General features: G+C 42.4%; 2 protein-coding genes across 2 annotated transcripts in view; one reads left to right on the plus strand and one right to left on the minus strand.

The window, feature by feature from the left end:
* The window catches only part of NECAB1 (N-terminal EF-hand calcium binding protein 1), a 140,236-nt gene extending 137,828 nt beyond the window's left edge, over positions 1–2,408 (plus strand). Inside the window, exon 13 of the mRNA XM_032795324.2 lies at positions 2,029–2,408. Coding sequence (XP_032651215.1) covers positions 2,029–2,057 — 29 coding nt within the window. The 3' untranslated portion in view covers positions 2,058–2,408. The remainder of the gene's footprint in view (positions 1–2,028) is intronic.
* Positions 1–11,732, minus strand: part of C2H8orf88 (chromosome 2 C8orf88 homolog) — a 74,481-nt gene that overhangs the window by 24,345 nt on the left and 38,404 nt on the right. The gene's annotated exons all lie outside the window — the stretch shown is intronic.

Genomic DNA, 11,732 nt, shown 5'->3' on the forward strand with positions numbered 1-11,732 from the left:
GATTAACAAGGGAGTATGGCAAGTTACCGCTCGATGAACCTGCCAAGGAAAGGTCAGCATTCGTTACCATATGGGGTGTATGAATTAATGTACTTCTTTCGGCTGCGAAATGCACCCGCCACTTCCAGAGTCTGGAATGGTCTACTAGCAGGACTGGGAGAATATGCAGTTGCCTACCTCGATGATGTGGCCATTTTTTCTGACTCCTGGCCCGAAGACCTGGTACACCTGAAAAAGGTCTTTGAGTGCATCAGGCAGGCCGGACTAACTTTAAGCCAAAAAGTGTCAAATAGGCCAAAACAGAATGACTTACCTGGGACACCAGGTGAGCAAGGAACCATTAAACCCCCTACAGCCAGTGGATGCTATCCAAAAATGGCCTGTCCCAAAGTCAAAGAAACAGGTCCAATCCTCTTAGGCTTGGCCGGTATTACAGGCGGATTCGTCCCACATTACAGCCAAATCGCTGCCCCACTGACCGACCTGACCAAAAAGACCCAGCCAAATGTAGTTAAGTGACTGATGAGTGTCAGAAGGCCTTTAACAACTTAAGCGACGCTCAGTCTGATCCTGTGCTAGGCCCGACTTTGACAAACATTCCTAATAACCACCGATGCATCTGAGCGTTATTGGAGCAATTCTCATGCAGGAAGGACTGGATCACAACTTCCATCCTGTCGTGTTTCTCACAAGAAACTATCTGAGAGGAAAGCCACTGGTCAGTCAGTGAAAAGGAATGCTATACCATGTGTGTACGCCCTGAAAAAGCTACGCCCATATGTGGGGACGGCGGTTTCAGATACAACTGACCATGCTGCGCTAAAGTGGCTTCATACGAAGGGGAAACAACAGAAACTTCTTCATTGTAGTTTAGCTCTCAAGATTTTGATTTTGAAATTCAACACATTTCAGGGGCTTCTAAAAAAGTAGCTGATGCATCTCCCATGAGAGTTTCCCAGAATACTCTTAACATTTCCTCTACTGTAAAAGTTGGTAGTTACATATGTAAAGGTGCATGCTGTTGTATTAATCTGTTATTAAAGTTCTAGGAAGAAATCACGCCAGTGACGTTTCCCACTGCTGTTGTATTTGGGGGCGCATGTCATAAACAGATAGCTAAGGGTAATGTTTCTTTTACCTGTAAAGGGTTACACAGAATGAACCAAACACAGCTGACCAGACCAATCAGGAAACAATATATTTTAAAAGATCATGGGGATGAATTTGTGTGTGTTCCTTTGTCTGTGTCTCGTCTTCTCTCGGCTATGAGAGATCTTTCTATCTCAAGCTTTCTAATCTTCGGTTTTCAATTGTGAGTACCAAAGGTGGAAAAACAGTAGGCTTTATTGTTTTTTGTATTACATGTGTTGTAGTTGCTGAGATGTTTAAATTGTATTTCTTTTGAATAAGGCTGTTTATTCATATTTTTCTTTTAAGCAATTGACCCTGTATATTTTATCTTGATACAGAAGACATTTATGTCTTTTCTTCTTTTATACAAAGCTTTTCTTTTAACCTGTTTCTAGAGTGAGGATCTAGGGATAGAAATCCCTGTGTCAGGATTATGGTCTCTCTCAGGAAGACTGGAAGGGGGAAAAGAACGAGGGGAAGGTAAATTGCCCTCTCTGTTTGTAATTCAAGGAGTTTAAGTACGAGTAATCTTTCCAGGAACCACGGACGGGGAAGCCTGGGAGGAAGTAAAGAGAGACAAGGGGGAGGGGTTATTTCCCTTTGTGGTAAGACTCAGGCATCTGAGTCTTGGGGTCCCCCAGGGAAGGTTTTGGAGAGGACTAGGGTGACAAACACTGGAACTTTTTGGCTGGTGCAGCACTATCAATCCAAGCATGGTAATTAAGCTTGGAGTTTTCATGCTAGCATCTTAGTTTCTGAACTCTAAGGTTCAAATCTGAGTAGGAAGCTATGACATTAGGGTTTCAAGAAAGGATTTGGGGGAGAAGGGAAGAAGAAAGAGGAATACTGTAAAAATAAAATAAAGATTGGTCAGTAAATATTTTTTTTCCTTTTCAGCTTCATGGTGGGTCCTGAACAACAACTAGAAGCTTTCATTGTGGGTCCAAGTAATGGTAAATGTTATATTTGCATTCAAACAGCATCCATACACCAGTCGATAGTGCTACAGCTAATGGACTGTGATGTAACATTGTTTATCATACGCACAATCTTTTCCATTTTAAAATATGGAAAAATTATGTATGCGTTATATTATCTCCTTGTGACTATTTTGGTGAACCATTTTTACAAGCTTACGTAAGGATACTTATGGCCCTACTAAATTGCTAGATGTGTGTGTGTACGCGCGCGTGCGTGCTCAAGCCAGCCAAATTATTGGACAGAAATATGTCTCATAAAAATGGTCAGTATATGTGAGTGTTAAGTACTGGTTTTGACTGCTTTTTATCTTTATGTTAATAAACAGTTACTCCAAGCTTCCACATTGTCTTCTTTTCAAAGAAGTTGGTATAAATGTTAACATTCCTATTTTCATGAGTTTCTGATTTTCTCTTTTAAATAGAAGTCACCAGGCTATGCAGTGTATTCTGTGCTAGCAACTCTCCCTGCTAGCACAGAACCTCATACATGTATATATTAAGTCATTCAGAAGAGTAAAGGGCTGCTGCCTTCCCATCAGGATTAACAGAATCAGAGAAACGTAGGGACACGGGGAGCTCAGTGGAGGAGATGGAGAAGAGGCGGGGGGACAGGGCGGGGATTTGGGGAAGGGGTTGGAATACGGGCAGGGAGGGGATGGAGTTGGGGCAGGGGTGGGAAGAGGCGGGGCAGGGAAGACACTGTTGGCTGAATCAGCAAAACATAACCCACCTCTGGCCCTGCTGCTGCCAGCTCCCACACTCATGCTCTAGGGAGGAGGGCAAGCAAGCAGGCGGGCTCTCAGAGTTGCTGTTTAAGGCAGTGTTTACAGTCACTCTGGGGGTGGGGATGTCTGCTGCATGCATTTCAATGAGCTGTTTCCACAGTTCTCTGGAGTCTACCCGAATTGAACTGCCCAAGCTTGACAAACAGCCTTGCAGCGCCTCGCTCCCAACCAAGCTATTGAGCCTGCTCTTCCTGCATCCCCAATCCTCCCCTCCAGCTATACCCTGACTCAGGCTACGTCTAGACTACCCGCTATATCGGCGGGTTAAAATCGATTGCTCGGGGATCGATATATCACGTCTCATCTAGATGCGATATATCAATCCCTGAACGCACTTATATCGATTCCGGAACTCCACCAACCCCAACAGAGTTCTGGAATCGACGGGGAGCCGCAGACATCGATCCCGTGAGGTGAGGACGGGTGAGTAATCCGATCTTAGATATTCGACTTCAGCTACATTATTCACATAGCTGAAGTTGCGTATCTAAGATCGATATCCCCCCGTAGTGTAGACCAGCCCTCACACCAACCCTCGGCCAGCCCCTTCGCCACTCTTCAAATCTCTCCTCCCTCAAGGGAGTGCCAAACACACCTGCCACTTAAATCCGTCCCCACTGATCCCATGCGCAGTGTAAAATGCTGCAGGAGAAGGGAGCAGGGAAAGCCGCAGTAGTCAGTCACTGGGAAAAGCCATTTTCCTTTAACACTGGGAGGGAGGGAGGGAGGGAGGGAGGGAAAGGGAAGGTGAATCAGAGAGAAATATCATGGGGGGGAGGGACTTTTAATAGCATACTATATTACTCTTCATTTTTTTCATTTTTGACTATACTTTTGTATCATTGTCTGAAAAGGTTTCAGTGATGGAGCCCTCAGGCCAACATACTAGTCCTCATGTGGCTCTTGTGGCAATTTGAGTTTGAGATCCCTGACCTAGCCAGTTATTCCCCATTATGTAGCTGTCCATCTGATTTTTCCTTTCTAAGTGAAGTGTGCTGCAATTATCTTTATTTAATTTAATCTTGTTGAATTCAGACCAATTATCCAATTTGTCAAGGTCATTTTGAATTTTAATCTGGTCTCCCAACGTGCTTGCAACCCCTCCCAGCTTGATGCCATCTGCAAATTTTGCAAGCACTCTCTTCACTCTATTGTCCAAGTCATTAATGAAAATATTGAATAGCAACAGTATCAGGTCTATCCCTTCAGGACCCCACTAGCTATACCTTCCTACTTTGACAGCAAACCCAATAACTATTTTTAGTATGATCTTTCAACCAGGTGTGGACCCACCTTATAGTAATTTCCCCTAGGCCATATTTCCCTAGTTTGCTTATGAGACTGTCATGAGAAACTATGATTAAAGCCTTACTAAAATCAAGATATATCACAACTCCTGATTCTCTCCTACCTCCAGGCCAGTAACCCTGTCAACAAAGGAAATTAGCTGGTTTGGCATGATTTTCTCTTGACAAATCCATGTTGGTTATTGCTTATAATTAGGGTGGTCGAGCAATTAAAAAAAATAATGACAATTAATTGCATGATTAGTAGCACTGTTAAACAATAGAATACTATTTATTTAAATATTTTCAGATGTTTTCCATGTTTTCAAATATATTGATTTAAATATAAAGAAGTTTGTCTACATTTCCAGGAGATAATGCTGCCCGATTCTTGCTTACAATGTCACTGAAACTGAGAACAGGTGTTTACATGGCACTGATCTGGCCAGCATAGCAAGATATTTACATGCCAGATGCTCTAAAGATTCATGTGTCCCTTCATGCATCAACCACCATTCCAGGGTACATACATCCATGCTGATGACGGGTTCTACTCAATAACAATCCAAAGCAGTGCAGACCAACGCATGTTCATTTTCATTATCTGAGTCAGATGCCACCAGCCAAAGGTTGATTTACTTTTTTGGTGGTTCAGGTTCTGTAGTTTCTGCATTGTAGTGTTGCTCTTTTAAGACTTCTAAAAGCATGCTCCATATCTCATCCCTCTCAGATTTTGAAAGGCACTTCAGACTCTCAAACCTTGGGTTGAGTGCCATAGCTATCTTTAGTTCTCACATTGGTACCTTCTTACATTTTGTGAAATGTGCAGTGAAAGTGTTCTTAAAATGAACAACATGTGCTGGGTCATCATCTGAGACTGCTATAACATGAAATATATGGCAGAATGCGGGTAAAACAGAGCAGGAGACCTACAATTCTCCCCCAAGAAGTTCAGTTACAAATTTAATCAATGCATTATTTTTTTAATGAGCATTAGCAGCATGGAAGTATGTCCTCTTGAATGGTGGCCAAAGCATGAAGGGGCATACAAATGTGTAGCATATCTGGCAAGTAAATACCTTGCAATGCTGACTACAAAAGTTCCATGCAAATGCCTGTTCTGACTTTCTGGTGACATTGTAAATAAGAAGAGGGCAGCATTACCTTTGTATGTAAATGTAAACAAACTTGTTTGTCTTGGCAATTGGCTGAACAAAAAGTAGGACTGAGTGGACTTGTAACCTCTGAAGTATTATGTTGTTTTGGTTTTGAGTTCAGTTATATAACCCCCCCGCCCCCAAAAAATCTACATTTGTAAATTGCACTTTCACAACAAAGAGATTGCACTACAGTATTTGTATGAGGTGAACTGAAAAATACTGTTTCTTTTATCATTTTTACAGTGAAAATATTTTTAATTAAAAAGAATATAAACTTGGATTTCAATTACAACACAGAATACAATATATATGAAAATGTAGAAAAACATCCAATTATTTAAAACATTTCAATTGGTATTCTATTGTTTAACAGTACAATTAAAACTGCAATTAATCATGATTTATTTTGAGTTAATTGCACAAGTTAACTGTGATTAATCAACAGCCCTAATTAAAATCCTATTATCCTCTAGGTGCTTACAAAGTTTGTTTAATAATTTGTTCCAGTATCTTTCCTGATACCAAAGTTAGGCTGACTGTCTATAATTCCCTGAGTCCTCCTTGTTCCCCTTTTTAAAGATAGGTATTACGTTTACCCTTCACCAGTCCTGTGGACCTCATCCATCCGCCATGAGTTCTTGAACATAATTGCTAATTGTTCCAAGATTGCTTCAACTAGTTCCTTAAGTACCTGATGATGAAATTCCTCAGGCCCCGTCAACTTGAATACATCCATCTTATCGAAATATTCTGTAACCTGTTCCTTCTCTATTTTGGCTTGTGTTCCTTCACCCTTCTTGTTAATATTATCTGATCACCACTAGCCTTTTTAGTTAAGGCAAACAAAATAGACATGAATATCTAAGCCTTCTTGGTATCATCGGTTATTAGCTCCTTCCCCACTAAATAAAGGATATACTCTTATGCTCATATGTCTTTCTCTTGATCCTAATGTATTTAAAGAACCTCCTCTTAGTGCCTTTTATGTCTCTTGCTACGTGTAATTCATTTTGTGCTTTAGCCTTTCTGATTCTCTCCCTACACACTTATGATATTCTTTTGTACTCCTTTGTGACAATTCATCCATGTTTGTAAAAGAGCAGGACTCCTCCCACCAAGTACGACAATAGTGACAGTCAGAGCCCATGGCGAAGCTTTGCAGACTCCACTAACAATGTTTGCTAGGGAAATTTTGTTTATAGTTTATAATTTTGTTTGAGAGAAGTGGTGTAGTAGGCAATGTTCTTTCCCTTCCCCTTTTGAGCAAAGACAGGCCATTGTGGGATATGCACTCTTACCCCCCCCAACAGTTTAGGGTTCAAAAGATGTCCTCTCTCTCCAGAGAAAGTTGGGGCCTAAACCCATTTCCCACACAGCCAGTCAGTCACGGGCTAGGAATATTTTGCTCTAGAGCCTGGAGCTAAGCATCTACAAAAAAAAGAGTAAACTCCAGAGCCTAGGGGCATGCTAACAAATGGAAACAATACTACTGCTCTGAGCAGTCTGCCCCTGGAGCGTGAGCAATATAACTGAGAGGCATGGGGCAGCTATTGGCCTTTCACATAAACTTGGGTGTTTTGGAGGTAATTCTAGCCTCAGCTTTGGGGTGATCCCAAAAATTCTCAGTGGGGAGGAGAGAGAGAAAATGTGCAATATTTCAAAGAAATTTTATGTGCCTGCTATTTGTATTGGGACTGGATACAAGTAAAGCCGTATGTTACTTTCACAGTATTCATCAAGTCTTATTTGGGTTCAAACAGTGCAGTCCCTTAAGTCAGATATGAAATATTAATAAGGACAGTGTACCTCTACATAATTCTACAGCTGCTAAAGAAAAGGGGAGTTGAGGGAGTCAGCCTAAAACCATTGAAAATAAGCTGAACAAGTATTTAGACAACATTTGAAGATGTAGAAAGGTTTGTTATTTCTTTTAGAAAACTGATGTACAAGTTTACAAGTCTGTTTTAATTTGCCAGAAGCTGTGAATGGGCAACGGGGGATGGATCACTTGATGATTACCTGTTCTGTTCATTCCCTCTGGAGCACTTGACATTATCTACTGTCAGAACACAGGATACTGGGCTAGATGGACCTTTGGTCTGACCCAGTATGGCTGTTCTTATGTATCCCACGTGCAAGTCTGCCACTGAAGCTGAAAACCCATACATACAATAGAACAGCAACTCTAACTAGTAAAGTTTAATTTTCATATTCAACAGTCATTCCTTGTATACATGTAACAGTAATATCTTGAGGTTTAGAATTCTAGAAATCAGTGGAAGTTACATACCTAAAACAAGCCAACTTCGTGTTAGAAACTGATAGGGAAAATACCACCCCCCCATTGTCTTAGGCCCTAGGCCTTTGAGTAAAAATAATTTAGAGCCTTAGCTTAGCTTGTTTTTCTGTACAAAGGGCATGCCAAGGCAGAAAGATGTAGTCAGGGCCCCAAAAAGAGGAACTAGAATTGGATAAAGGGGAACCAGGAGATCTGTTAAGTTACAACAGCTGAGCCTGCTGTTGGGACTACAGAAGAAGTCTAGAACGGTCAAACCGCAGACTTGACTTGGCAAAGACAATAACAGGAAAAGCCATAGATGGAGAATTAATTGGTCAGCTTGCTTGTTATCAACATTATATTCCAAATAAGGCTGTATCAATGTGTGACGTTTTGCGGTTTTAATCTTTATAAGCTCAGGGACATTTGTAACAGGCAGAGCAGCCGTCTCCTGTGTGGGGACCATGCTGGCTCTCCATGCATGCATTTCAAACAATAAAGAGCCTCAGGCTGTCTGACCTAAAGTCATCGGTGTGGTCAATTTTTCCACAACAATTTGGGGGCTCTTCCGGGATCCACGCATGACTTCCTCGGACCGGAGGACCGCGGGCAGTCTCCCACCAAACCCTGGGCCCATCTGAGAGGTAAGAGACCTTTTGAAATCTCTATCGTGGGTTATTGGTGGAGGACTGGCCCGTAGGCTTGGGGTCCGGGTGAGTTATAACCTGGATCTGAACTTTTCTTGTCAGACAAGCCAGACGCTCCAGGTATACTGAGTTCTGTTGTCTTTGTCTTTTGGGGAGGTCACTAAGGGGTGACTCAATGGGCCCGGCGGCCTTGGACCAGCTTCTGTCGGTCCGAAGGCGTTGATCCAGCCAGAGAGTGGCTAAGGGATCCTGTCTGCTACCCTGACGGCTATGTCAGGAACGTGCCTGCTTGTGTGAGGGCCGTGCAGCCGGTATGAGTGATGGCTGTGGGAAGACGCCCTGAGCCTTCTGCGAAGTGAAAACTCGTGACCGGGAGTGTCTCGAAAGCAAGCCCCACAGCCAAGCTTGGAGTGATTGTGTAGCTTCCTAACTAGCAAGCCTTGGTAAGTGGTTACCCAGCTAGGGGGCATGTATGTTTCCCTGTTCTCTTCCCTTCCCTTTCATGACCTATGACCCTGTGACCGCTCGTAGAGCTCTGTCCTTTAAGGACCGCGGGGTCCCTCATTTTCCCCTTCGGAGCTTTGAGCTCCCTTCCCTTCTCGGAGAGGAGGGAAGCCCCAGGAATTCGCACCGCTGACTCTGCAGCTACAGAGACACTGTTGGCTTACAGGCTGGTGCTCTGGGTGAGCGGAAGGCGTGCAGAGACCGTGGGTCTCGCGTTAGGGTAAATTAAGGGATAAGTCCCTAAGGAGACCCTTCCCCCCTTTCCCTTTTTCCCTCCGTAGTAGGTCTCCGGCCATCCCGAGGTGCAGAGCGAATGCTTACTACTCCCTTCCCCTGCCAAGGGCAGGTATAGAGAGCCATGGATTGAGACTGTGGTAGTCCCAATAAGCTTTCCTTTGTGAGTGTGGCTTGAGTGAAAGCGGGCTGGAGTAAGAATGGGGACTGAAGGGTCGAAAGGCATTCCAGTCCCGCCCAAAGGCACTCCTGCTGCTTATATGTATGTGCACCGCGGTCCGTCGACATGTAAACATTTGCAGAAGTAGAACTGGTATACCAGAGATGATCCAAAACTGCAGTTTCCCCTGGAGGGAAGTTTCGACCTTGACAGGATTGTGCATCTGCGGGGTGCACTTCTTGCCAACGCCGTGTGTCAAAAACAGTTCGATGCGTATTTTGAGTGGCATGATGAGATGGAACAGAGACACAGGAAAAATTGAGTATTGTTTATCAGGCTGGCGCAGTTCCCCTGTGCCCTTCTAGACCAACTCAGACTAACCCAAAACCAAACCCTAAGGCCCCCTCAGACGAGTTAATTGACTTATTTGTGGAATGCCGACAGTGACCCTTCCTGTGCTGATATGGAGCAACTTTTAAGAGCCATATTGCCCAGGGAAACCCTTATTTGCCTTTGTCAGAGAGCTTAATGGCCGGAAACTAGTGAGGGTCTTACCGACGAGGCCTTAATTATGCACAAGGAAGCCATCTTATAAGAAATTGTCCCATGCATCCCCCTTGGGCTTTTCTTTCATCCTGGAGGAGTCCCAAACAAAACCCCATATCTTTACTTATCAGTTTTTCCCTACGCCACCTTCGCCACAGCTTAATTGTTAGGAAAATCAGGAAACTGATGACGAGACTGATAACGTCATCGCTCCATTCCTGTCAGTTGATCAAACTGGCCCTATGGTCTCATGTTTAAATAAATTGGTATTGCTACCCCTTGCTCGATAAATGCTGGAGTATCTCATTCTACCCTTAGGGTGTAAAAGTTTCCTTCTGTTCCCCTTTCTTTAGATGTCATCACAGCTATAGGTGTGAGAAATACTCCTATTCCCCGCCCAGTGTCATCCCCACTTTCTGTTTCTATCTGTCCTCTTTTGGCTCAACATGCGTTTTTCTTTACTCCCTGTTCTCCTGTCAACCCATTGGAAAAGGATTTGCTGTGTGAATTAAATTGTACAATCTGTTGTACCTAGATGGTATGTATCTGGATGAGCCTGATCCCGCTCACAATGAGGTCCTGTTTTTTTTAGAGGAACACTCCAAAGGAGAAGACCGACCCCAGCCCTTCCTCGTTGCAACAGGAACGGCTGGTTAAGGTCTCTCCCTCCCTGTGGGCATTGTGAGCCGATCATGCTGACCAGGTTGGGCACATTGGGTCTGCCCAGCTGGCTGAAATTTGCTTGAACCCAGCAAGACCACTTCCCAAAATGTAGTGAAACCCTCTCGCAAACTATATTGAGGAAGAAATTTTATTGTGCTGTTTATGCTGTTGTCTTCCCTATTTTATGTGTTGTTTGTAACTCTGTTATTATTTTTTATAATGCACCGGTGCTGACGGGTTGTTATTGCCTCAAAGAAAAATTGTATTAAGCCTGGACATAGAGAAAATGTTAATTATTAATCAAGATGCATCTATATGTAATGTGTGTATGTAAATAGGTGTGCATAAATAGATAAAAAGGGATTTAGTCAAAAAGCCCACTCTCATTGTTAAACTGGTAGTGAAACAATGCTTGTGCCCATGAAAGAAATAATCCAGCAAGAAAAAGGATTGGGCCCAAACAAACTGCGGTTTGAGGAAGTTAGAGAAAAAAAAAGAAGTTAAAAGTTAACTCTGTAGTTACTGGAGAAAATTAAGTAGTAAAACTAAGTATGAAAGTTAAAAGAAGGTGTTCTGAAAATAAAAATCTTGGTTTCTTTAGAATGTCTGTAAATAATCAGCACTCTTGATATGTAAAATTTTGTGTATAATAGTTGGTGTTGTTTTGGGGTTGTAAAAAAAACAAAACACAAAACTAAACAAGAAAACAGCCCCGATCAACAGCCAAAGTTGTGGCTGCAATAGGGCAGTCAAGGCCAGGAGAATGGTAAAAAATTTAAATCTGTTTTGGTTACCAAAAAAAACAAAAACAAAAACAAATAGAAACCGTAGTGAGTACCTCACACTAAGCCTTGAGGTGGCTCTGTGTAATCAATGGTCATGTTGCCAAAGGGAAGCCAAAATGAATTGTGTTTTCCATTTTAAATCAACATGTATTCAAAGGTAGAAACCATTAAAACTTGACCTGCCTATAAAACAAATATAGGAAAATATAGGAAGTAATTCCTCCGTTTTGCCTATAATCAGCAAATATATTTGTAAAAATTTATTTTATTTAAATGTTGTATTTGCAAGACTTGATCTTAAACAAGGTCACAGACACCATCCCTTGGACATTGGAGACTGATGAGGCTTTCACTCAGGTTAAGCATATTCTGGCCTAAGCACTGGCACTGGGGCTCCCTAATTATAAGAACCCTTTACTCTCTATTGTCATGAGAAAAGCAGAGACCTGTTGTATATTTTAGTTCCTCTGCTGCTCTTATGAGTATGTGTTAGTTTTAATAATGTATTGTGAACCTAATTTTATTGAACAAATTATAATTAAGTCATGTGCAGCTTCACAGATCCAGTATGGC

The sequence above is a fragment of the Chelonoidis abingdonii genome, chromosome 2, assembly GCF_003597395.2.
Source record: "Chelonoidis abingdonii isolate Lonesome George chromosome 2, CheloAbing_2.0, whole genome shotgun sequence".
NCBI classification, from domain to species: Eukaryota; Metazoa; Chordata; order Testudines; family Testudinidae; genus Chelonoidis; species Chelonoidis abingdonii.